The sequence below is a fragment of the Peromyscus leucopus genome, unplaced genomic scaffold (assembly GCF_004664715.2).
Source record: "Peromyscus leucopus breed LL Stock unplaced genomic scaffold, UCI_PerLeu_2.1 scaffold_930, whole genome shotgun sequence".
NCBI classification, from domain to species: domain Eukaryota; kingdom Metazoa; phylum Chordata; class Mammalia; order Rodentia; family Cricetidae; genus Peromyscus; species Peromyscus leucopus.
The window spans coordinates 8,961-36,570 of NW_023505872.1; the positions used below are offsets into that span (position 1 = coordinate 8,961).

The 27,610-nt window shown below is 43.1% G+C and overlaps 1 protein-coding gene across 2 annotated transcripts; it reads left to right on the forward strand.

Moving 5' to 3' along the window:
• LOC114682165 (dihydrofolate reductase) lies at nt 1-27,610 on the forward strand. 2 transcript variants are annotated; one of them, XM_028855984.2, is made up of 6 exons: nt 1-487; nt 772-821; nt 3,626-3,731; nt 13,617-13,743; nt 17,186-17,301; nt 26,751-27,610. In XM_028855984.2, exons 1-6 carry the CDS (start codon nt 402-404, stop codon nt 26,827-26,829), a joined length of 564 nt encoding a protein of 187 aa, XP_028711817.1. In that variant the 5' UTR covers nt 1-401; the 3' UTR covers nt 26,830-27,610. The 2 variants fall into 2 exon arrangements, with proteins under 2 accessions (XP_028711817.1, XP_028711816.1); XM_028855983.2 differs by lacking the exon at nt 26,751-27,610 and adding an exon at nt 20,179-20,375.

Sequence of the window (27,610 nt, forward strand, 5' to 3'; positions counted from 1 at the left end):
AGAAAGGCCGCCCGACGCGGACTTCCTGCGGGGCATCGCAGGGTGCAGAAGAGCAAGCCCGCCGGGAGCGCGCGGCCGCTCTACCACGCGCCTGCGCGCGCGCGCACGCCGCGACCTGTTCGGGGGCCGGCCTAGTGGGGGCGGGGCCTCGAGGCACAAATAGGGTGCGGGGCGGAGCCTGTGGGGGCGGGGCCCATGAGCACAAATAGGGTGCGGGGCAGGGCCTGGCGGGGGCGGAGCCTCTGAGGCTCAAATAGAATGCGGGGCGGGGCCTGGTAGGGGCGGGCCTTTGCTGCACGAGTGGGAAGCGGCGCCTGGTGGCGGCGCCCGCAATTTTCGCGCCAAACTCAGAGGGGAAACCTAGCGCGTGGGCTGCCGCAGAGGTGATCGCCGCTGCTGTCATGGTTCGACCGCTGAACTGCATCGTCGCCGTGTCCCAGAATATGGGCATCGGCAAGAACGGAGACCTGCCCTGGCCTCTGCTCAGGTACTATGGCCGGACTGGGTTCGGGACACCGAGGCGGTTCGCTGAGTCCCGTCGAGCCCTTGGCGGACACAGTGGTGAGCGGGTAGGCCCGCCTGCTGCAGCCCCTGCCGGTGCCCGCGGTGATCCCCCTGCTGTGCCAGCCTTTGCCCAGAGGCGCCCTGGCCTGGAGCAAAGTCCGATCACTGGGCAGCACCACCCCCCTGGCTTGCACGGGTCGCCGCTGAGCTGAAGCCTGAGCACACGTGACAGAGTGCCTGTTAACGCAGTGTTTCTCTAACTTTCAGGAACGAATTCAAGTACTTCCAAAGAATGACCACAACCTCTTCAGTGGAAGGTAATTTGGGGTTAAGTCCTGAGGATTTTAGAGCTTGTATGAAGCAAGATTTCCAATGCAGACCTGTAAGTGGGAAGTCTCCCGTGGGAATCTGGGATCTTAGTTTCTTGGCAGAAATGTTTGTGCGGTTCCCAAAGTTTATTAAGAATCCTCTTTAAAATACATGCATTTGAAATTTTTGTAGCAAGTGCATATAACTGGACAGAATGGGCAGCAAAATTTAGCGCTTTGAATGTAGAGACCAGAGCCGGTATTTAGAATTGTTGATGGAAGACATAAAACTTGAGTAAATGAAGAATGCAGGGGACAAGAGGCTAAAAAACAATTAAACACTTATGTGATACTCTGTTGGATTTCCGGAGGCAGGAAGATACAGTGGAATGAAGGCTATGCTCTTCAGTGGGGCAGCCTGGGGGACTGACTTGAAATAAAAGAATGGGGAGTGGTGTGCAATTATAAAGCAGTTTCCAGTTGCTTGTAGGACATTCATTGTAATTTCTCCCTAACAGACAAGTTTGTTTATTATAGTAGGAGAGGAATGGCTCTCAACCTATGGGTCATGACCCCTTTGCAGGTTGAATGACCCTTTCAAAGGGGTGGCCTAAGACCATTGGAAAACACAGATATTTACATTATGATTCATAGCAGTAGCAGAATTACATTTATGAAGTAACAACAAAATTTATGGTTGGGGGTCACCACAACATGAGGAACTGAATTAAAGGGTCACAGTGTTAGGAAAGTTGAGAACCACTGGCATTGAAAATGGGGAAACAGAAGTCAGCAGAGCGATATTTAACAGCATTTGTAGGACAGGTAGAAAATATAGTAGGTCACTGGTAGACACATTGGCAAATGCCTTTAGCATAGTCTACTTTCAAGAATCTAAATATTAGGATTGGGGAAATGGTTCAGTCAGTAAAGTTCTGAGGGCCTGAGTTCAAATCTCAGCACCCAAATAAGAAGCTGACACAGTGACACACATTTGTAATACCAGCACTCGAGAGGCAGGGATGTAAAGATTCCTGGAGCTTGTTCTCTTGCCAAATTTATGGGCCCCAGATTCAAGGAGAAATGTTGTCTGGAGAAAGTAAAGTGAAGCCGGGCGGTGGCGGATCTCTGTGAGTTCAAGGCCAGCCTGGTCTACAGAGTGAGTCCAGAAAGGCAAACAAAGAAACCCTGTCTAAAAAAAAAAAAAAAAAAAAAAAAAAAAAAAACTCATGCCTGCTGTCAAAGACAAGAACAATTAAAAAATTTAGGTTCTTCTAGAAGTAGCTGTTAAAGGCTGGATCTGGGTTCGGTTCTCAGAACCCACATCTAGAAGCTTACAACTGCTTTCAACTCCAGTGCCAGGGAGCTGACACCTTCTTCTGGTCTCTGTGGAAACCAGGTACACATATCTGTACACACATCAGAAAGAAAAAAAAAAAATTGAAAAAATTAGTTTGTATTTTGTGTGCATTGCACACCTGTATGCACAGGCCAGGCAGTATAGTTAGGTGTCTTTTTTTTTCTTTCTTTCTTTTTTTTTTTTTTTTTGGTTTTTCGAGACAGGGTTTCTCTGTGTAGCTTTGCACCTTTCCTGGAACTCGCTTTGGAGACCAGGCTGGCCTCCAACTCACAAAGATCCGCCTGCCTCTGGCTCCTGAGTGCTGGGATTAAAGGCGTGCACCACCACCACCACCACCACCACCACCACCACCACCACCACCACCGCCCGCTAAATGTGTTTTTTATTCTTTGAAGGTTTTATACAGAGTGTATCCATTTACCTTCCCACTCCTTGTGCGCCCTTCTCCCCCCCTAATTCATATTCTAGTTGTCATTAATAACCTTGTCTGTGACCAACCACTGGGGCATGAGCAATTTACAACCAGCCCAAGCTAAGAATGACTCCTCCTCTCTCAGCAGCCCTCAACTACACAATAGCGGTCCAGTAGGGGGTTGGGCCTCAGAAGGCCCTCCTCTGTGCTGGAATTTTTGACTGGCTTAATCTTGTGCAGGTAAAGAAAGCTGCTGTGAGTTGGTGCATACAGACATCAGCCATGCCGTGTCCAGAAGTCAGTCTTTCACATCTCTCTCCCTCTTCCACCAACTCTTACATTCTTTCTGCCCCCTCTTCCGCAATAATCCCTGACCTTTGAATCATGGAAGCTCATATAGATGACCCAGAGAATACTAGTTTTAGATGGTGAACTCAAGTTCTAAGTCTTTAATGCCTCTCAAGAATTCCAGGAGTAGGAACTATTTTCTCCATTTTAGAATTTAATAAAGCATAGGGAGTTACTTAGCAGATGACAAAATCCCATCAGCCTGAGTACTTTGAACCAAAATTATGCATGGTTGCAGTTGACTAAAACCTAAGTAAAAGATATAAATTGGGCCGGGCGGTGGTGGCGCACGCCTTTAATCCCAGCACTCGGGAGCCAGAGCCAGGCGGATCTCTGTGAGTTCGAGGCCAGCCTGGGCTACCAAGTGAGCTCCAGGAAAGGCGCAAAGCTACGCAGAGAAACCCTGTCTCAAAAAAAAAAAAAAAAAAAAAAAAAGATATAAATAGGGTAAAACCAAAGGAAACTAGTACTATATTTAGTTAATGACTACTAAATCTGAAAGTTAGGTGAAGCTGTTTGCCTTAATTTTTCTATTTTTGGTTGTGAGCCTAGCCTTTAACAGCTGAGCCATCTCCCCTTAATTTTTCTCAAGGATAGCCACTAGATGTCACTATGACAACCGTATCCTGCCTATGTATGACACTGAAAATACATGTGTATTTTCAAAGATATCCTTTCTGCTTGATTTTGTAGGTAAACAGAATCTGGTGATTATGGGCCGGAAAACCTGGTTCTCCATTCCTGAGAAGAATCGACCTTTAAAGGACAGAATTAATATAGTTCTCAGCAGAGAGCTCAAGTAAGTGACATGCAGGCACCATGAGAAAACTGTGGTTTATGTCCCAGGGCATGAATCAGTACATAATAGAATGAAGAAGCTGATGAACATCTGCGTGTGTGCGTGCATCCGTACATACGTACATGCATGACTATGTGGGCGGTGCACATGTGCACAGCCATGCACACAGAGCTGAACATTGCCCTTCCGTGTCCTTCCTCAGAATCTGTCCACCTCGTTTTCTTGAGGCAGGGTCTCTCACTGTGATCTGGGGCTCGTATATTAAGCTAGGCTAGCTGGCCAGCAAGCTCTGAGAATCCTTCTGTCTCTGCTGATCCAATGGTAGGATTACGGGTGTATGCCCCCAAGCCCAGCCTCTTCGTACCAGCTGCTGGGGTCAAACTCAGCTCCTCATCCCTGCACAGCAGATACTTTACTATGTTACCTCCCCCTAATAAATGACTCACTATCCAAACAAGTGACACCATCAGAATTCAACCCAACACCCTGAAGACACTAGAGCCTTAATCTACCAGCTTAGACCACTCAGCCACACTACCTCACTGAATATCTTAATATCTCAAAGAGGCGACAGAAACCGAGTGGGCAGATATGCCACATGGCAACGTAATTCTGTTCCTTGAGTGGGTGATTTTCTCACCTTAAAAATTAGGGAAAAAAGCAGGGCAGTGGTAGCACACACCTTTAATCCCAGCACTCAGGAAGCAGAGGCAGGTGAATCTCTGTGAGTTCAAGGCCATCCTGGTCTACAGAGTGAGTTCCAGGACAGCTAGGGCTGTTACACAGAGAAACCCTGTCTCAAAAAAATGAATATATATATGTGTGTGTGTGTGTATTATATGTTAAAAAATCTGGTAATAGTTTTGCAAGTTCCTTCAAACCATTATTCCATAGACCTAGCTATCAGTTATTTAATGCGATTGATAAATTATTCCTAGTTTCACAGAAATAAAAATGCCTGTTTTGAGCTTCAGCACATTTAAATGGTTATTCCATTTTGGAATCAATTCTAAATGCAATAAGATATGAAGGACTTACAGTCATGGTCATGTACTCTATTATCTCTAAGTTAGCCACAATACCCTGACACTTTGTGTTCTTTGTACAGTGTCAGAAGGTAAAATGTTTCAAAGTATTGAAGTGGTCTCAGAATCTTCAGAGGAAATGTGGGTAGTTGGCTTCTGCTAAGAATTTTCTTGTCCTCTAAACTAACATTTGAATAAATAATTCCCTCGTTATGATTGGAAATATCATAAGAACTGGAGGTGGTTTAGGGCTGGAGAGATGGCTCAGGGGTTAAGAACACTGGCTTCTCCTCTAGAGGGCCTGAGTTCGATTCCCAACACCCACATGGCAGTTCACAACTGGCTGTAACTTCAATCCAAGGGGATTCGATCCCTTCTGGCCTCCAAGGGCACCAGGCTTGCACGCGGCGCACGGACATGTAAGGCCAACAGTTAAAATTAAAGAAATTAATTTGTAAAACAAACGAACAAAAAACAAACAAATGATGGAGGTGGTAGGGTAGGTGGATAATGTTGACTGTGAAGTCAAGTCCAGTAGTTTGACCATGACAATGACTTCGATGTTGTTAGTAGTCTTAACTTACTAAAATAACTTCCTGAATCTTACAGGGCTTTGTTTTAGTTGGGATTTTTTTTTTTTTTTTTTTTTTTTTTGGTCAACAAGTGACTAAAATCTAAGGGAACATTAGGATTCAAGATGTTGACTATTCGTCCTTAAATTAATATGTCGTCACCAAAATCAGCACAGAGTCTTAGAACACTGGGCACCGTTTGCTGAACAGTAGTCAAGAATGTCACTCCCATGTGTCTTTTTTTTTTTTTTTTTTTCCCATGTGTCCTATTCAGGATCCAACCAGAGAAACAGATGCAGTAGAAGGTATAGTTGTGTGTAGTTGTGGGGGATTGGCTTTCATGGTTATGGGGCGTAGTTATATGAATCCAAAACTTCAGAGAACAGACTGTCCAGGAGAGCAAGCTAGGACTTCCCAGGAAGTGCTCTGGTTGCTTCTGGGAAGTCTCAGCTTTACTGTTTTGTGTTTTGAGACAAGGTTTCTCTGGCTAGCCCTGGACATCCTGGAATTTGCTCTGTAGACCAGGCTGGCCTCGAACTCAGAGATCTGCCTGGCTCTGCCTCCCAAGTACTGGGATTAAAGCATGGGCCACCCAGCTTTTCAGCTCCACTCTTAAGGCTTTCCAATGGTTTGAAGCAGAGTCAACTCATAGATGTCGTCACACTTCCAAGACACGAGTTAGTCCTGGGAGGGAAAACGCTTTCCATCGCTGCATTCTAAGAGATTTTTATGTAGGTTTCTCCCACACCCCTCCTATAATGGCATAGATTAAAAACTAGAAGAAAATACACAAACATTCGAGTTGGTTGCCTCTGGTGATTTGGAATATGTGATGTGCCTCTTACCATCGGCCTCCATCTTTATGCTACTCCTTGTTCTGGTTGCTAGGATATTCTGATATTCACTCTCCTTGAAAAATTACACTTTCACAAGCTATATTGCCATTCCCAGAGACTTTTTAATAACATATTTTTGAATACTACTCAAGTTTATTTATGGCCAGCTTGAGCTAAAATAAACATAAAGAACTCTCAGTGGGGGACATGTTCAGTTGAGCTAGCGTTTCTTCTCAAATGATGAGTCTAATTTCTTCTTTATGACCCCCCGATGGCGTGTGTAATTGGATTGTGTTGATTTTCATGTATTTATATATAACGTTTAGTGGAGTGCTTTGCTTTCTTTTTTAAGGCTGAAAAAATTTAAAGTCCTTATTATTGAGCAGGCTAGAGAAGTTGGAATATCATCAGTTAGTGAAAGATCTTATTAGGGTCCATCTTTTTCTTCAGTCTCCGGCTTCTCCACTTAATTGTCGCTTTATGTATATTCAGAGCACCTCTTGTGGACCAGGCACTGCTGGGTCTTTCTTTATCACAGGACAGGCATTACACATGGCAATTGCTTGTGCAGGCTTTTACTGGTACTTGCAATTTTAGCCACTAACCTCATATGGGAAACACTGAATCGGCAAGGCAACCCCAAAAGTCACTAAGGTCTGGAGAAAGCATACTTTTTGTACCGCTTTCTAGGCAGTAAATTGTAACTTTAATAGAACTGGAAGGGAGATAATAAGACCTGTTGACAGGTATGAACAGTAGTGATGGGTGTGTGACACTAAGCACCAGAAGTCACTGGTGTGTATGCCTTAGAAGAATGCATTAGTTTATTTGGGGGAGGTGATACTTAAATATTTTAGTAGGGTGGGACACAGTGGCACACACATGTAATCCAATCACTTATAGGCTTTGCCATGAAGCTCTTGAGATTAAGGTCATTCTGGGCTACAGAGTGAGACCCTGTCTCAAAAATAACAACAACAAAAATTATATATGAACCAAGGAATGCCTTTGGTAACCAAAAGATAAATAAAGTTTTGCATCAATGCAGTATCCTTGAGATTATCAATGGGAGATCCTGCTTGCCCCTGTGATATAACACACTGCAAATTGTCTTCATAAAAGCTATTCTAAATTTCATGGTGTAATAAATTTTTATGATTCCTCTACCATATTCTTTCTAGTGATGGCAATTTCCTCTTCTCAAGGTCTTTCCCTCTGATCCACACAGGTACCCCATTAAGCACTGACCTCCCCTCCCTGCTCTGGCTCCAAGTAGCTTTGGGATTTAGGCAGGTCATGAGTAAAGCTTACTGAACCTCAACTGTATTACCTACTAAGTGAGATTAATAATAGTAGCTCTTAGTATAAGACAAATTGCTAAATGGTCTTATTAGTAAAAAAAAAAAAAAAAAAAAAAAAAACACCCAGAGCCAGATATTGGGGTGGAAACTGAAAGATCAGAGAAACAGAAGCGAGCCACATTCTTACTGCTAGGAAATCCTCAGCCAAAGAGAGCTACTTCCTGTATACTCATGCCTATATGCCTTTCTGTGCCCTGCCATCTTACTTCCTTTCTCCGCCCAGCTCTATCACTGACCTCCAGACCTCTATGGTTAACTAGCACTGGGATTAAAGACGTGTGCCACCTTGCCTGGCTCTATTCCCAGTGTGGCCTTGAACTCACAGAGATCCAGATGGATCTCTGCCTCCTGAATGCTAGGATTAAAGGCGTGTGCTACCACTGCCTGACCTCTGTGTTTAATATAGTGGCTGGCTTTTTCCTCTGATCCTCAGATAAGCTTTATTGGGATACACAAATAAAATATCCAACATCTTAGGATGATGTTTCAAGATTCATTGAATTCTGCATGTTGTTTCATATATATAAAAGGTACCTGTTACGGTTTGCAGTTTTAAATGTCCCCAGAAATCTCCTGTGTAAAAAGCTTGGTTATCAGCTGATAGGCTTTTTTGGGGTGATTGAATTATGAGGGCTCAAAGTAACTTCATCAATGGGTTGATAAATAAGTTCACAGCTGAATGGAGATGGTGCCACGTTGGAGGAAATGGATCATTTAGAGCACAGCTTTGGAAAAAAATCTCTTCCCTGTCTGCTGTGAAATGAGTCTTGTTGGTCTACCACGTTTCCTGACATGGTTGTTTCCTTACCTCAGGCCCAAAGCAACGGGAGCTAGTGAACTGTAGGTCAAAGCAATGGGCCAAACTGAACGGCTCCAGCCTTACGTTGACTTGTTCAAGGTTTGTGTCACAGAAGAAATGACCCAACACCGTGTCCAGCAGATACCAGCTCCTAGCCCATCCCTCCACTTCACTGCCGTGGAGCTTCCAGAAAATACTAATATTAGGAGCTGGGAGAGGAGTACAGTGTAAGGCCCTGGGTTCGAGACCTAGCACCGTAAAAATGAACATTAATGGTACTTGATTTCTCTTCATAGTACATAAATCTCTTGCCTTTTAACATTAGTGGGATCAGAGTGAGTAAGCTTATGATCTTATTTTTTACATTAGCAAATCACTTTATTTTTTCATTTCTTGAATCTTAAGACATAAATAAATAAGTCTAATAAATCTCTCCTACCTAAATCAACTCATACCCTCCTCTCCTTTACTCCAGGTGACCAGAGACTACCCTATAATCTTCATTTTGAATATCACCTCAAATTACTGTTTTCCTACCCTCAACTTTCTCTGAGTTTTTATGTGTTGAATAACTTCACTGTAGCCTACAACAATTTCTAAGGAAACATATCATTTCCATGCTTTGAGACATGTCTTAGCTGTTGACACTCACCTAAGGAGTCATGCACCATCATTACCCCACCACAAATTATGCAGTATGCCTGAACCATATCCTCTATACATCTTGGTATTCTGCTTTCGTGCTTTTTGGCCACTGTAAACTAATGCGGAGTTTTTCTGTCCTGATTGCCCAGGCCCAAAAAACAGGTTCAGAGGCCGAATGTGAATTATAAATGCACAGCTGATAGCTCAGGTTTGTTACTAGCTAACTCCTACACTTAAATTAACCCATAATTCTCATCTACGTTTATGGGTTATGGGCTTTGTACCTTTTCTCAGTATGTCATTCTATCTTGCTTCTCTGTGTTGGCCAGCAACTCCTGACTCCACCCTTCTCCTTCCCATCATCTTTAGTTTGGTTACCTTGCCTATATTTCCTGCCTGGCTGCTGGCCAATCAGCTTTTTATTAAGCCAATTTAACAAATCTTTACAGTGTACAAGAGGATTATTCCACAGCATTTCCCCCTTTTTATCTAATTAAAAAGGAAGGTTTTAACTTTAACATAGTAATATTATGTACAACAAAGACAATTATCAAGTAAGAATTACAGTTACAATGTCTATTTGTATTTGGCAAAATTAAAGAAATACTCTATCTTATCTTTGTGAGTCCAAAATTTTATATCTAATATCTTTTATCATAACTAAGGAAAACTATAATTATAACTATCTAGTCTTCAACTCCATCAAAGATCCCAGGAGGGTAAAATGTTACCTAATGACAAGGTCATCAGGCTGTCTGGACAGTTACCCAAAGTTCCTCTGAAATGTTGGGGTATCTAACTCTGGCCTATAGGCCTAGCATATCTGACAGACTTTCCTGTGAAGCAGTGAATTTTGAAGGGCTGACCTACCTTGTCTTGGAAAAGTTAGGCAGTTGCCTTTCTTGTGTCCTGTTGGTCCAGTTTGGACAGTAACTGTCAGCAGTTGAGGCAAGGGCAGTTTCTTTGCCCACATGACTAACTTTTGCCATATGGAGTTTCTTCTATGCCGATCATCCTCTTTGAAGTAATGGTGCTGCCAGGAGCAGACGTGTCTCACTGTTGAGAAAAGTCTAAGTTTTTAAAACATTTTAAATTCCATATTCTGCAGGTCTTTGAAGGGTTTGAAGATTGCCTAGCTATCTGAAATATATCTGTATGACCTTGAAAGCCTAACTGATATAAGTTTGCTATTATAGATGACTATTAATCTGTGTTTCTTAATTATATATCACATTTTTAAATGAGCTGCATAAATATACCCTCAACAGGAGTAGAAATATACATAGTATAACAAAATTAAATTTGTATCAAAATCCATACTAATGTAAAATATATAAAATTAATAGTTGTTTTTTGGATTAAAGTAGGTTCAATAATCTATCCTTTTGTCCTATCATTTCATCCATTCCCATTGGAGATTTTTCAGGGGGTCTTCCTCGATTAAACCTGATTTTTCTTAACCTAGAATGAATCTAGAGCCTCTCATTTCCTATAGAAATAAAAGGAGAACCTCTTTCCCAAAGTAACATATCTTTTGACTTAAATTTTGAAGTCAAGATATTTTTAAAATATACAGGTAGGTTTAATCTAGAAGCTTTCATAATCAAATGTCTCTTTTTTTTTCTCTTTAATGACAGTCTTTAATGGGTAAATGAACATGAATTTCTTTTTTATTAAAGAGAAAATATGATCAAGATGTTAATATAATTTATATAAGCTTAATTAAAACAACAATATTAAAACATTCTAGAAAGTGGTAACCACCTTGTATTTTTCCTTTCTTGCATGAAGAACGTACACATATCCTACACACACACACACACACACACACACACACACACACACATTTCTTAACCTCAGTGCAATGAAGATCTCAGGATACTATTGTTAAGATCTTTGGAATATCAAGTAAAGCATTTAGGAGTCACTGTTCTTCAGACTCTTTTAATGATAACAAACATCAGTGACATATGTTATATAAATCGTACGTGCCTTCTGGGGAAATTTTGACTTGGTGGGAAGGAAGGAGTTAAGAGCTTCTATGGGAAGCTTTAGAAAAAAAGACAGATTTCTGCCCGCCCCCGCCAAGACAGACACATCAACTTTCTATGAGTGGGTTCAGGAGACTGGGGGTCTAAAATGTTCTTTGGGGGTATCAAAAAATTTTAAACCAACCAATTTAGAGTGTGCCCTTGGAGAAGAAGCCAAGATTTCAGGATCAGTTGCTAGATTCTAGGATTCATAAGCAAAAAGTCACTGAAATTCAAGTGGAGTTTGTGTTTTTCAATAGATATAAACCATTATGAAGGAAAGATAAAGAAAAACTTCGGTCAGGTATAAGATGATTCACCTTCCTTATTTTTTAATCCTCTACTCTTCTCTCCAAGCTGGCTATAGTCCTATTAGATTATCCAAGTCATCATCTAGAGCTTCAAACACTTCCCTTCACCATTGGGAAGGGAAGATTTTGAGTTTGTTCAGTCTTTAGACTGGAGAGATTAACTAATCAAGTACCCAGAGGTTGCTAGAAGGCATTACAGTTTCTTTTTCCATGGACCCCTTTTCTAACTGGAAGCATGAAAGTTCTTCAGCTGTGAGTGAGTATAACTCAGACTCTGGACCCTAGAGAAGGTTCTGGGGGAAGTAGTAGAAAAGGAAGGTCCTCTGAAGCAGTGGGCTCCCTTCCTCTTGAGTTCAGGACTTCACTGGTGATTTCTTCTTAGTCCCTGGTGTGTACTGGGGATCAAACCCAGGGCCTCGGGCATGCCAAGCACACAAAGCATTCTTGTCACCCTGGAGACCATGTTGCTCTCAGCTCTTACGTTCTTGCTCTCAGATTGTACAAATCAGCTCCTTGATTACCACCTCTGGTTCTTTTTCATCTCCCATAACCATCCTAACTTGAGCATTCTGTTAAAACCCTGACCAGTCCAGTCATAGCCCACTTATTAACTGAATCATCTCCTTCCATGACTGAATCTTTATGTCTTCTAGTTCCCATTCTGTCCTTCAACACCATTATATCCTGTCTTGTCCCAGAAGGTACCTTCATCCCTTAAATGGTGATAGCTCATCTAACTCACCTTGGCCTCTGTTTTTTTTTTTTTTTTTTTTTTTTTTTTTTTTTTTTTTTTTGGTTTTTCGAGACAGGGTTTCTCTGTGTAGCTTTGAGCCTTTCCTGGAACTCACTTGGTAGCCCAGGCTGGCCTCGAACTCACAGAGATCCGCCTGGCTCTGCCTCCCGAGTGCTGGGATTAAAGGCGTGTGCCACCACCGCCCGGCGGCCTCTGTTTTTTTTTTAACCCTCCAGCATAAGTCCAAATGTATTCTTTGCTCTATCTTAATTTCCTTACATATGACAAAGAGTGGAAAGAGTAAAATAGAAATCAGGAAGAGAAGGAGAATGCAACTAGGAAGATGAGTAGCCCCCATTAGTTCTTGATTAATCATTGTTACAACTGCAAGTTCAAAGGCAATTATGTAAGTAGTCCTTTGGAAGCACCGGCTAAGAACTTGACATTGAATTAATAATTTCTGTTCTCTTTCTAATCACTATGTATAAGTTTCCTCATTTATAACGAGAATTGCAACTCCCCTCACCATCAAAATAAAAAAGAGTCTCAAAATTTGAGCGAGTTAGCAGAAGCAGTAAAGGTATTTAACATTTTCCTTTCTGAGTATTATTAGTTATGTAACTGGTAACAAGCTCATTCTCAAATACTTTCTGTCCGTTCTGTGTTGTTCAAAATATGAAAGTTTTTCCCCATAGACATTAACAGTCTGAACACTGCTTCAGATTCTTCTAGTCATTTGTATATTCTGTCTAATATTTAATCACGACAGTTTCAGAATGACAGAAAGAACCGTGCGTTAAACAGCTGCATACCCACCACCTGGATTCTGCCACTAAGTCTTCACTGTGTTGACATTGTCACCATCGTCGTCGTCATCCATCCAGGTGGTGTTTACACATTTCAAAATAAAGGGCAGAATGAGTATATTTCCCAAAGTCCTCCCCAGGTATCATTAGCTAGAATTCCGTGTTGCTCTAGCATGTTGTTGTGGTACACGTTAATACAATGAGACGCAGGGGTCATAAGTGCACATTAGCTAAGTGTTGACAAAGACTTACACTCACATAACTCAACCCTATTAAACCTCTAGAAAGTCCCTCATTCTCCATCCCAGGTAACCTTCACCACACAACATCATGGACAACTACTGTTGAGATTGTTTTTCACCATAGAGACAATGAGATGTCACATACAGTTTTGTGAACCATTCGAGTAAAAAATGTAGAGTAGGTGCTGGACATTGGCCATACATTCTAAGTACTTTGTGTTAAGAGAACTTGTTTTCAAGCCAGGCGGTGGTGGCACATGGCACACGCCTTTAATCCCAGCACTCAGGAGGCAGAGCCAGGCAGATCTCTGTGAGTTCAAAGCCAGCCTGGTCTACAGAGTGAGATCCAGGACAGGCACCAAAACTGCACAGAGAAACCCTGTCTGGGGGAAAGAAAAAAAAAAGAGAGAGCTGGTTTTCATAATTTATTTTGTACTGACTGCTTCCAAGTCAGATTATTTGACTAGTATGGACAGGATTTTACAATAATCATAATTCTTTTTTTTTTTTTTTTTTAAACCTCAGGGAACCACCACAAGGAGCTCATTTTCTTGCCAAAAGTCTGGACGATGCCTTAAAACTTATTGAGCAACCAGAGTTAGCAAATAAAGTAGACATGGTTTGGATAGTTGGAGGCAGTTCTGTTTACAAGGTAAGTAGAGTTATGTGTAAGTAGAAAGAGATGTCCTTCCCTACTTCTAGCCATGACTGTAGGAAGCAGCGCATTACCCAGCTGTAAGCTAGACGAATTGTCAAAGTGAATTAGTTGACACTGTCATGCAAAATAAATACGAACATATATGTAAAATTTATACTTCATACCAGTCTATTCTCCCTTTATTGATGTTTTAATATGTAAACCTGTAGCTGTAGTTTTCCTGCCTTGCCCACAGTCAGGACAAATCTTCATCACCCGCCAGTCCCACAGCCGCTCAGACCCAACCAAGTAAACACAGAGACTTATATTGCTTACAAACTGTATGGCCGTGGCAGGCTTCTTGCTAACTGTTCTTATAGCTTAAATTAATCCATTTCCATAAATCTATGCCTTGCCACGTGGCTGGTGGCTTACCGGCATCTTCACATGCTGCTGGTCATGGCTGCGGCTGGCAGTGTCTCTCTTTCTGCCTTCCTGTTCTTTCTTTTTTCTCCTCTCTGTTAGTCCCGCCTATACTTCTCTCCTAGCCATGGCCAATCAGGTTTTATTTATTGACCAATCAGAGCAATTTGACAAACAGACCATCCCCCAGCACAGCCAAGTGCAGACCATCTCAGACACCTGCACTCAGGCTTGTGGTCCTAATCATCCTCTATGCGGACCTGCTGGGTAAAGCCATGGGGAACCCGAGAACGGGCTCCCGCAAGACATACACAACATCCCACAGCATAAAACCATATATTTCTTTATGATGTTGTGACATATTTCATATGCTTTAGTCATATTAACCCCCTACTGCCTCTTCTTCCCAAACACACCTACCGCAAGTCACCAACTCCCATCAATGATAATGCCTTATTTTTTAATTGGCAAATCATCAGATGATCTGAAACATGCATTTGTAGAGTGGATAAATTGAGATATATCACCTTGCTTATTTTTTGATCATGAGAACACTTAAAACTCCGAGCAATTTCAAGAACACAGTAAGACATTGTCCCCAATCACAGTCACTGTGCAGCTCAGTAGATCCCTAGATCTTATTCTTCCTGTGTTCTTTGGCAAAGATCTTCCCACATGCTAGTCATTTTCAGTTCAAAATACTGGTTGTTTCCAGTTTTCAGATCAGCCTGCTTTCTTGAGCATCATGCTTATATGACATGACTTTCTACTCCCCAGCTGTGCCCTGGGGGGCTGCTGTGCGTTTGGCTCCAGGATGAATGCTGTACTGAGAAGAGCATGGGCTCTCGGTCTGCACAGGCAATCAGACAGAAAGCTTGTCCTCAGCAACCTCCGTGCAGTGTGAGGGCAGAGGGGGATGCATGGTTTCATATCCTAGTGGAAAATAGTGTGTGAAGCAGAAAATATGCTTTTCCTGGTGTCATTTGGTACCAAGTGACTCCCAGTTTGTTTGTTTGGATATTCTTTGGAAAGATTAACATTTATGAGGAAGAAAAATCAGTCCCGCCCCTTTGGGGCATATGTTAATATATACATTGTCTCATATTAAAATAATATTCTGTAAACAGTAAGTGCTAAATGCACTTATGTAATTAGATCTACATTAAGATGGACGTAAAGGCCTGCAGGTAACTATCTGCTGTAGTGGTATTTGTGCTGCCCATGACCTTGGGCTATGGGGCGGGGCAGAAGCCCCGCCTCCTTCATCATTGGCGGAGCAAATACCACTACAGTCTCCCATGTTGTAGTGCTTGTGGCCTGTCCTCCAGGCCATCTCATTTTTGATGGAGCATAGCCATCTCATTTTTTGTTCCGTCCATGGCTGCTTTTGCTGTAAGAGGAAGAAGCCTGTGGCCCTCCAAGCCTGAAATGTTCGCCATATAGCCCTTTACTGAAAGCTCACCTGCTTTGATGAAGAACGTCAGATGCAGCTGTGGTTAGTCCTCGTCAGCTTTCTGGTTTGGGCTACAGTGGGAACTAGTAGGTTATTTATTTGGTTGCAGCAGTGATAAAAATGATTTAACATACGCTAAAATATTGAGAGAAAAAGGTGTTCTATGGTAGTATTTGGAAATTAAGAAGAACAACTTGAAATTTTATATATGTGGAGTTTTTTTTTTTCTTCTGTGTGTTTGAAGATCAAGTTATTAATGCTTTCTCGGATCTGCACTTAGGTATCATCCTTTCCTTTAAAAATATAAGGCATTTCTTCCAAGGCAACTCCTGAACCTGGGGCCTGCCCTGGAGCATGGTTAATAAACACAGTGTCACTGTATTTTGTTAGTTATAAATTATATAACTAATGTTAATTATAAGATTAATATTAATTATAATAATAAAATTAACATTATAGACACTGGAAAAGTCATTAACCAAAACAGACTGAGTGCTGTTATTAGCAGCGAGAGGCAAGGGGAATCCCCTTGCTTACAGAGAAATGGGGGCATTTTTAGGTAAGGACAGAGTAAGAAGGTGTACCCATGGGATGGGAGACATGGCTCTTGCTACACAGTCATAAGGACCAGGATTCAGATCCCAGCACCCACAGAGCAAGCAGGCCATCCTGTGAACTCGCACAGTTCCAACTCTGAGTGATTCCATACCCTCTTCTGGCCTATACATACAGGCCCATTTACCCACAAAGGCACACAAATAAGTAAATGAACAAATGAAGTATTTTAAAGAAATGGTGTCCTAAGTGTTCCCATGGTGTTTTCAACAGTGAAGATTTCACAAAAGTGCTTTCTTATTCAAGTGTACAGATGCAGACTTCTTTCTGGAAAAGCACCTAGGTAGTGAGGGGTGAAGTCTTAAAAGAGCAAAGGAAAACAGCTGCACTGAATGCCTAAATTAAAAACAGAATTTTAATAAACTGAAGACCAGAACGCATTTTCAGGATTACTAATTATGACTAGTTGCCATCCTCGATGTACCTGAAGCTTTAGAATAGAGGCTGTATGTAGTCAGTTTGAGGAGCTGGAGAGAAGCCCAGTGGTTAAGATGCTCGCTGCTTTCCAGAGACTAAAATTCAGTTTGCTACAGCCACATCAGGTGCTCACAACCACCTGTAACTCTAGCTCCGCTAGCTCCCATAGGTACCTGTTCCCACATATCCATAACCCGTACAAAGAGGCATACCATGTATACATAATTTAAAATAATATGAACAAGGCCGGGCGGTGGTGGTGAACACCTTTAATCCCAGCACTCGAGAAGCAGAGCCAGGCAGATCTCTGTGAGTTCGAAGCCAGCCTGGTCTACAAACTGAGTTCCACGACAGGCTCCAAGGCTACAAAGAAACACTGTCTCGAAAAATAATAATAATAATATAAACAAATTTTTTTTCAAAATATTTCATATAGTTTGAGCAACTGTAAGCATGGATTTAATGCCTAGTACAAACTTAACTGGCAAAGAATCTTTGTCTTTCAACACGGGTTAAGGAGAGTGATATATCTTCTGTTTTGTTTTAAAGGAAGCCATGAATAAGCCAGGCCATCTCAGACTCTTTGTGACAAGGATCATGCAAGAATTTGAAAGTGACACGTTTTTCCCAGACATTGATTTGGAGAAATATAAACTTCTCCCAGAGTAAGTACTACGATTATTAATTAGTCGGAAGCACTTTAGGGACTAATTACAGAAAGGGATCAAGTAAGGACAAAGTACAATGACATGTGTATGAAAAGTAACACGTCACAGCAGAACCCATGACTGTTGAATAAAAAGAGGAAAAAGGATTACAGAGAAGAGTCACTTTTTCCGGATTTCATCTCAAGTAGCAAATGTGCTATATAGAAAGATACTTTTTTAATAATATTTTTATTTACTCTCTGAAAATTTCACACCCTATATTTGGATCATATTTGTTACCCTCCCTCGCCTTCTCCCAGGTCATGTTCTCTCTCTCTTTGAGAACAAAAACCAAAAGAGCACAGAGTCTGGTCTGCACTGGCTGACCACTCGGAACACGGGGCCTGCCCTGGAGTGTGGCTGATCCACACTGTCGCCATTGCCGAAAACTAACTTTTTCTTTCCCGGTGGGTGTGTGTTGCCGGGAGCTCCTTGGTGAAGGTGGGGTTTATACCCACTCCCTGGCCCTCATCTGGGGTTCGTCTGCCTTGAGCTTGTGTGGGTCCCGTGCATGCTGTCTCAACCACTGTGAGCTGACATGTGCATCTGCCCTGCCGTTCTGGAGGACAGTTCCCTTGATCACCACCGCCTCTGGCTCTTACAGTCTTTCAGCTCCTTTTCTGTGTGGATCACTGAGCCCTGAGGGAAGAAGTGTGTGCAATACAGACATCACATTTAGGGCTGGGTATCCCAGAGTTTCTTGTTCTCTGTGTTGACCGGTTGTGGGTTTCTGCTGCAAGAAACTTCCCTGATGAGAGCTGAGCAGCTGTGAGTGTACTCTAATGGGTACAGTCAGTAAGTTATTGAGAGTAATGGCATTGCTGTATTAGTGTAGCAGAATAGTAAATAGTAGTAGGTTTTCCCCTAGGGCCCATGACCTATTTGGCTTCAGGTTTCTTAGCCTTGTTGACAGAGTCAGGTACGGGTTCCATCTCATGGAGTAAGTCTTAAATCCAAAAAAAAAAAAGCAGCCGGTTGGTTACTCTGGTAACATTCATGCCACTATTGATATTGAACCAGTGGGAATATCTTGCAGGCAGGTCACTATTGTAGCTCACAGAGTTCCAAGTGGGTGAGACTGAGGATTTCTTTTCTCTTCTGGTAGCATGTGTATCACCTTCCAGCACTGTGAATGCTGGCCAATAGGAATGAACTTCTAGTTGAGTGCCAGCTAGATCTCTCCATGTTCGACGGCGTAAGAATGTAGTGCTTTTTCTCACGTGATGTATGTTTGTTTAGTTTTATACTCCGGGGCTCAGCATAAACTACACAGATGAGTTACAGTTTGCCAGTGGTCTGGTCTTTAAGAAAACTTTCTTCAGCTGGTGTTATGCAGCTGTTTCTTCTGAACTGCAACATGCCCTCCCGGAGGAAGGAGAAAAAGAGTTGAGACTCAGGAAGTAAATTCAGTTTACAAGGTACAGGAAGCTCCTCAAGCTTAGGAGTGGCCAGGCCCTCCCTGGGTTATCTGGGTGGTGGCAGTTGCTGGGGAGAAGAGAGCGATCGGCTGAGCTGCCTGCCAGCTGTGCAGGGGGCTCCGGGGACGCAGCTTTGTGTGCCGTCACCTACTAGTGTGGGCTCTGCACAGCTGCCTTTGAGTCAGTCACCCACGCTCCTGGAAGTCACCAACAAAAGCACTAGTTCACTACGCTAAACTTAGAGAGTCATTTCTTTGGTCTATTGCCAGTGCCCTATCTGGAGTAGAAGTTTGTTCATATCCCTAAAAAGATACATTGTAGCAACTTTTAGAAATCCGCTTTAATGGACTTGGAAATGTTCAGGCTTTAATGATTTGGGTGGCACCTGGCACAGCTGTCACTAGTTCTTCTAGGGGAGTGAGGCCTGTCTGTGAAAGCTTTGTGGATTCTGCCTGATGCTGATGCCCATGCCCATGCCCATGCCCATGCCCATGCCCGTCCTGGAGACAGCTTCTTGACAGGCACAGTGGGGTCTGGTGGAAACTGCAGTGTGCAGATCCTCTGAAGAAACAGCCACACAGCAGCAGGAAGCGTGATTCAGGAGCAGGAAACAGGGAGTGCAGAACCTGAGGCAAGGAGGAAGTGGGCCTATTCTGTGATCCAGGAGGAGGCCAGGGACATTGTCCCAGCTCTGTAGCAAAGTCACTGGAGGGGAACGAGGAGTCTGGATTTGTGTGAAAGATGAGGGGTCAAAGGTTAAAGTGGCCACAAAAAGAAGAGCTACCCTTGTGATTCCAGCAGGAAGCTCCCTGATTTGGAAACCTGGGAGCATTTTCATTTAAAAGCACTTTAAACTGTTAGCTATAGAAAGCAAAAGAAAAAGTTAATTATATCAACACTTTTAGACCAGTTCTTAACACATTTCTCCAAATAGTCTCAGCTGTGTCTAGTAACTATCCTATGGGTGTGAATTTGTTTTTTACGTATCCCCTAAAAAAATATTAACAACTTAGTCTAGATAAATGAATAGTTAGACTTTAGAATAATAGTCTTGTTACTTTATGGAATGACAGTCTTGGATCTCATAAATTCTATATGTAGTGATTTCCTTGGGCTCTTCATTCTAAAGTAAACAGGAAATCACACACCACCAGCAGCTGAAGTCCAGGCTTTGCATAAGGCTCCTGAAATCTTCAAAGAAAACCATAGTTGGTCATTTCATAAAGTGTTTATCTGAAAATCACACCCTGTGTACTTTCTACTTAAATTGTGAATTCTCACGTTATGTGAATATAGGACTCAGCTCTCCCTATTTCCTGTTTGTTTGTTTGTTCTTCTACTAATAATACGAACAGACCACTGTGTGATCAGCTTTATTCAAATACCCTTCTAATACTTACTTACTGTTTTTAATCAGAATTTTTCCATGGCGCTAACCAGTAAGGATCCTTGACAAACGCCACTGTGACTCTCTGACTTTTAAAGAAGCAAACCAGGACCGTTGCTGGCCAGGCACAGGTCGTGACGTCACCTGTTGAGTACCTCAGTGGTCTTGCTGCGTTTCCTTGTGTTCATATATGGCATTGATTATAAATGTGAAAGTATTTTTCTGGATTCCCATTCCTGTCCCTTTGGTCTATGTGTACTGTTATGCTACTACTACACGGTCTTATTTTGGTTTAGATGGTCTCATGTAGCCCAGGCTGGTCTGGAACTTACTAACTAGCCCAGGATGACCACCTGCTTCCATTTCTCAGAGGTTGGAATTATGCCTATCTCACTTGGCTTCTTTACATATAACCATCGTTAGTAACTTTTACATATAACCACATAACCATCGCTTGTACTCAGGAAGCATAAACCTTTGAGCTTCGTTCTGTTTCAGGTGGCTTTTGCTGTTCTGGGCCCCTTGGGTTTCCATTTGAATTTTATGATCAGTATGCCAGTTTCTGACAGGAAGCAATCTGGGATTCTCATAGTGTTGTATCCGGAGAGCGCTGAAGAGAACTGTCTCCAAGTGTTTGAAACCTTGAACATATTGGAGCTTTTCACTTAGGTAGATTGTTACTCTCGTCCAGTAAGTAATGCTTTACTACACTCAGTATCTTGCACCACTTCAAGTATATTTTATTCCTTTTGGTGCTCTTGTTCTTTTTTCAGACTGTTCACTGCTAGTGTATAAAACGATGAGTCACTATTGATCTGATGTCCTTCAACTTCATAGTTAGAGCTTAGTGGTTGTGTGTACTTGTTGATAGTTGTATAACATTCTTTAGCGCTAGAATTACTAGTTCTAACTGTTAGTGCAGTCTCAGCGCTGGGATAATGAACTAAAGGTGAAGGTTAGAACTGGCCTGTGCTAGTGTCATCCGCTCTTCCTCCTCCGTTTAGCCAGATGTTCATGATTTCTTTTTCTTGCCCGATCATCTGGTCCAGAGCCTCCAGCAGGATGAATAGGAAATTGGAGCAAACACCCTACTGTCTCTAGTGGGAACGCGCGGGACTTTATCACGCTAAGGAAGGTGATGTCTAGTTCAGTAAGTGCTTTGATATTGAAGGACTGTAGGATTTTGCTGCATGGTTCTTCTGAACCTTTTGACACTATTAATACAGTATATTCCATGATTGGGTTTCATAGTAAACTAATTTTGCATTTCTGAGGTCAATTCTACTTGGTAATTACATGTGATTTTTTTTTTATATGTTGGTAGAGTCAGTTTGCTACCATTTTATTAAGGATTTTTGCATTTGTATCCCAAAGAGACATTTGTTGTATGATTTTCTTTATCATGTGTTCAGCCAGTCTTGGGATGGGATATGTTGACTTGCCAGGTGAGTTAGGAAGTGATGTCTCTTGTGCTTGCTTGGAAAAACTGAGGAGTGTGTGCTGGTTCTTTCCCATCTCAGGAGTTTGTGGTGTGTAGACTGAGACAGGACAAGGCCATTGCTGTGACATGGATGTTCTAATCAACACGCCACAGGAACTAAAGACCTGTTCCGTCACAGCATTTGATAGCCCTGCTCTCTGTGCTAACATCCCAACATCCTCCTGGAGGTGGAGTAGAGGGGATTCCCTAAGGCAGTGGTTCTCAACCTGCCTACTGCTGGGACCCTTTAATGCAGTCCCTCATGTGGTGACCCCCAACCATAAAATTATTTACGTTGCTACTTCACAACTGTAAATTTGCTACTGTTATGAATTAGTGTAAATATCTGATGTGCACATGGTTTTAGGCGACCCCTGTGAAAGGGTTGTTCAACCACCACAGGGGTCACGATCCACAGGTTGAGAACCGCTGCCTTAAGGGGAGACCTTAAGTAGTGTCTTCCTTTAAGACTAGAAAAAAAGGAAATGTCTGACAATAAGTGTCTCAGTTAGGCTTTCTACCCCTGTGGTAGACATAACAGCGAAGAGCAACCCAGGGAAGAAAGGGTTTATTTTATCTTATACTTCCAGGTACCAGTCAGTCCATCATGAAAAGAAGTCAGGGAAGGATCTGGAGGAGGAACTGATGTTGCCTACTGGCTTGCTCCTCAAGGCTTGTCTGCCTGCTTTCTTATATGCCCCAGGGCCACCTGCCTATGAGTGCCACCTCCCACTGGATCCACTCATAGAAGATACCACATAGACTTGCCTACAGACCAATCTGGTAGGGACATTTTCTCAATTAAGATTTCTACCTCCCAGGTGACCCCACCTTGTGTTGACATAAAAACTAGCCAGCCGAGTGAGGACACTGTCTGCAAGACAAAGGCATTGCTCAGTTCTGGGCCTTTGTCTCTGAGCCTCTATACACTGGGGAACTTCTCATTTCTCCCTAATGTCCAAAAACTGAGCTTTAATCATTCTCCACTCCCCTTTGTTTTCCCATCATTCCCTAGTAAGTTTGAATGTGTGGATTTAATTTTTATTTATATTTCAAAAAAGTAAATGATCGCCGGGTGGTGGTGGTGGTGCACACTTTTAATCCCAGCACTTGGGAGGCAGAGCCAGGCGGATCTCTGTGAGTTCGAGGCCAGCCTGGTCTAGAGCCAGATCCAGGACAGGCAACCAAAACTACACAGAGAAACCCTGTCTCAAAAAAAAAAAAAAAGTAAATGATCAAATCCACACACCATTTCATCCCTTCTACCTTCTAATTCCTCTCCTACACACCCAACCACTATTTCTTCACAATTTCATGTTTTGTTTTGTTTTTTGTTTCGTCTTTTTTTTTTAAACTCACTGAGTCCACTTAATGCAGCCAGTGTGTGCGTGACTGTGGATTCACCACTGGAGCATGGGTAGCCTCTCAGAGGCCACATCCCTGAAGAAAAATGACTCTTCCTCCCCACACGGCCATTAGTGGTCCATAGCTCCTCAGCTAGGGATGGGACACCTTGGCTTCCTCCCCCACCCATGCTTAGACTTTGTCTGGCTTGATCTTGTAGAGGTCTAATGCAGTCAAGTAGTGAGCGCAGATGTGCCGCAGCCCTCTCATGTCCAGAGACACAACTGTTCTGCAGCTGGCCACTAATCTCTGTCTCTTACGTTCTTCCCAGCCCCTCTTCCACAATCATCCTTGAGCTGGGGGGTGGGGGTGTGCGTGTGCATGTGTGGAGGGGTTGTGTGTTTGTGCGTGTGTGTGTGTGTGTGTGTGTGTGTGTGTGTGTGTTGTACACTGAGACCAGAGGTCACCCTCAGGTGCCATCCTCAGCAGCCTGTCCTCTTTGAGACTGGTCCGTCCTTGCCTGGAATTCATTCAATTGCTGGCTGTCCAACAAACCCCGAGCTTCTCCTGTCTCTACCTCCACAGCATTGGAAATACACCCTTGCCACCACATCTGATATATTTTTTTGGTGGGGTCTCAGGCCCTCCTACTTGAGTGGCAAACTCTTTACCACTCGTTTTGACCCCCATTGTCTCCATTAACTGAGTATATTACTCTTATGTTTATACAGCTTTCCATTCAAATGTGGTATTTTTCATTAACACCGTACTATGTAGTTTTTGCTTTCTTAATCACTACTGTAATGAAGTAAAGATAAAAACAAGACTGAGTGGAGAATGAATGGGAAATGAATGAGAAATGAATGGGAAATGAATGGTGAGGCATCCACTAGTCAGAGGCCTAAGAGCCGAGTTCCTGTCATCACAACGGTGGTTTTTCCACACCTTCTTTTCCTGTAAGTCTTTGCCTCGGCACTTGCTCTTCCAAGGCACCAGGCCGGCCCAGCCCGGCTCATCCCGGGCAGGTCTGCTCTCATTGCTCTTGCTTGGAAGAAATTCTTCTGCCTCAAATTTCATGAGGCCTCAACCAGACCAGCAGGTCCAAAAGTTTTATATCAGCAGTATTCTGTTTAATGAGCCCCAAAATAAATCAATAAGACAGAGGGGGGCCTTAGAAGCTGTGCTAGCCCATGGTTTTCATCCCTGTAGTAGAATGCCTGGAGCAAGCTAACTTTAGAAGAGAGATGTTTAGCTCGCAGTTAGGGAGCCTCAAGGGCATGCTACAAGCTTCAGCGTCGCTGCTAGTGAAGACCTCATAGCAGGTGTCCCACAGTGACGGGCATTCCTAGAGGGAGCCAGCATACTTGGAATCAAGGAGTTGGTAGTTGGTTCCAAAACTAGGACCCTTGCCTCTCAGCTACCATGGAGTAGATTTTAGGTGCACTGATGTTTTCTCTTCTGACCCCTCTATCTCTTGACTTTCCAGGATGCAGGCATCCTTGCCCAAAATCTCCAGCAGAGCCTGTGCTTCTGGTGCGATACCCATTTTATTTTAGGTGGAGTTTGTTTGCTTAAGAACTGTTTCAACAATGCTTTTTGCCTCGGAGAGCTCCTACCGAATCATCTCCGGATTGCCGTGGCCCTTCATTATTTCGGAGCTGCTGTTTATTGACTCTTAATGCTTGAAGATTCTAAATAGGAGGGTGTGTGGGTGGAGCCCAACAATAAATAGTACACCAATTCCTGTGAGTCTTGAACTCTAAAGGCCAAGTCCTGGGCTGGGAAGATGGCTGAGCTGTAAAAAAAGTACCGGCAATGCAAATGATTAGCAAATAAGAAGAGTTGGGAAAACATCTCTGGCCCCCACAGGAACGTGTACATAGACTACACACGCCTGCACACGTGTGCATGCACACACAATCCAAGTAGAGTTCTCAGGAAGAGTTTGTTTGACATTAAGGGGGCAGTGGTTCACTACTATAATCTCAGTCAGTATTCAGGAGCCTGCAAATTCAAAGCCAGCCTGAGATACAGAATAAAGATCCTACCTCAAATCCAAGAAAGCCGGGTTGCAGTGGCTCACACCTTTAATTCCAGCACTCGGGAGGCAGAGCCAGGCGGATCTCTGTGAGTTCGAGGCCAGCCTGGTCTACAGACTGAGATCCAGGACAGGCACCAAAACTACACAGAGAAACCCTGTCTCAAAAAAAACCAAGAAAGTTTAGAATTGTGATTGTAATTATAACCATTATTAAAAAGACCAAAAGATATTAGAAGAAAAGAAATTAAATTTAAGGAGAGTTCAACCTTAGTTTCATAGTAAAATTGCCATTAAAACCATGACTCCTGAGTGTACTCAGCTGGTCGTATATAAGATTTTATTATTCTTGGCTTTAGAAAGAACCTTTTGGTGTTCTGCTTTTGTCTTAGTAACTGACAGTCTTGGTGCTGAATTTTATACACACACACACACACACACACACACACACACACACACACTACTCAAATGTGACTTTTTTCTGACTTCATTCCGGCTATGATTTTCTGAAATTGTCCTAGTAAAATCGGTTCTGAAGACAGAAGTGCTACAAACAGTGAACAGCAACAGGCTACAAAGTGGTGGGCGAATGGGAGAGCTTCCCATTTTGACATGTGAATTTTTCCACACCATAACTAACGTCTGTTATTCCTCATCAGCGCATGCTATCCCACAAGACACTGTAAAGTCTTCTGTAGCGCCCTTGCCAACAACAGTGAGCTTGGAGTCATTCATACCTAACACTAGAAGGGAGCATTTGTGGAAGGCTGAGCATGTCAGACATCATGCTGCTCCAGGAAGAAGGTTTGGCTGCCAGCCAAGCAGAGACATGTACCTGGGACACTCAAATACGAAAATGGCAGCTGCTGGCCCCCTCTGTTGTAGACTGGGGTGCAGTCTGCACAGTAGTGAGGCACTACTGGCATTGGGGGGACATGGGAAGGCTCACGGAGACTGAGTGCCCAGAGGATCCTGAGTAGACACCTAAGTGAGAGTCCGGATGCTAAGATCAAGGGTACCGTGACTCTAACAATGCAGTCACAGTTTGCCACCGGGTGCCAGGTCAGTAGAGCCATGGAGTGCCCATCAGTCAACAGAAACCAAGAATCCGCCAGATGCTGGGCACACAACTTCAGTTTTTGGCCTTGGAGAGTTTTTGTTTGTTTCAGTTTGTTTTGTTTTCTTTGAGGGTGGGAGTTGTGACAGGGTTTCTCTGTGTAGCCCTGGCTGTCCCGGAACTTGCTCTGTAGACCAGGCTGGCCTTGAACTCAGAGATCTGCCTGCCTCTGCCTTCCGAGTGCTGGGACTAAAGGCGTGCGCCACCACCCATCAACCTCAGTTTTAAGCAGCTGTAGATAAATTTGTTTTTCTTTTCTTAGAAATGTGATTTCAACTGTAACTTGCAAAAAGTTCCTCAGGAATTTGCCTAGCTCCTTGGTAGAGTGGAAAGATAGACGAGAAATAGGAAGTGGGATTCATTTCATAAGTCAGAACTAAAGGACAAGATATGGGGCTGTGCGTTTCCAGCTTTCCACGCTGGCTGACTTTCTTCTGCTACCGTGTGCTGTGTACGTGTGGCTGTTCACTCACCTCGGGAGTGGCCCTGCCACTTTGAAGTGACCAAAGGCAGGAAAGCCTTTCTCACTTCACAGTGTGGGTGCCCTTGGGTGAGAAGTCAGGGGAGATGTGTTCTGCCTTCAGTGGATGTAGGACTAAGTCATGAACCTTCTTCTTTTCCAGATACCCAGGTGTCCTTTCTGAAGTCCAGGAGGAAGAGGGCATCAAGTATAAATTTGAAGTCTATGAAAAGAAAGCCTAACAGGAAGGTGCTCGCTGGTTGACTTGAAGCTCTCCCGCTTTCCTCCTAAAATTACGCCTTCTTACAAGGCCATGGGACTTCTGCTGGCTTTAGATCTATGAGTAATTCTTTCTTTGTGGGGCTAGTTGGGGGGAAGTGCTTGTTTTGTGGTGCTGGGCTGGAACCTGGGGCCCTGTGCATTCTGGGTAAATGCTGTGCTACTAAGCCACACCCCAGCCCCTGTATAATTCTATACAATATGTTTTCATTTCCATTAATCTAACCAGGTTATATTAAATATACTTTAAGAAACCCTGCTTTCTGTAAAGGTCTCAATGCCCCTCCCATGTGGCCTCAAGTGGCTCCCTAGAAGATGCATAGGGTAGTGTGTGTGTACAAGAGAAGACCCTAAAGAGATAGAGCCCTCGAGAGCATCAGCTGATGTGGGGGCTCCTAGAGATAGGAGCTAGACAGATAAGTCCAAAGGGTGGAAATGGGTTTTAAACAGCAGAGCTGGAGCTCAGACTTTAAAAGAAAATTAGATCAAAGTAGAGACTGAATTATTCTGTGCACATCACACTCTCGGCAAAGTTCTGTTCACTCAGACAGAAAATCGGTAAATTGAGTTCTCCATTGTGTTCCATGGAGAAGGGAGCAGGTGGAAGATTATGTAAGGTCTGAAACACTGAATCTCTCTGTTTCTCATCTTCAGTGAGTGAGATTCCAAGGGGTGTTTCAGCGACAGAACAAGAATAGGCTGCTTTCTACAAAAAAAAAAAAAAAAAAAAAAAAAAAAAAAAAT

What these genes read in the sequence shown, in the direction of transcription:
- LOC114682165 (XM_028855984.2), top strand. Translation starts at nt 402, where the DNA reads ATGGTTCGACCGCTGAACTGCATCGTCGCCGTGTCCCAGAATATGGGC. An exon ending in GAGGCAGTTCTGTTTACAAG is followed by an intron (nt 13,744 to 17,185) that starts GTAAGTAGAGTT and finishes TTTGTTTTAAAG; the next exon opens with GAAGCCATGAATAAGCCAGG. An exon ending in AAATATAAACTTCTCCCAGA is followed by an intron (nt 17,302 to 26,750) that starts GTAAGTACTACG and finishes CTTCTTTTCCAG; the next exon opens with ATACCCAGGTGTCCTTTCTG.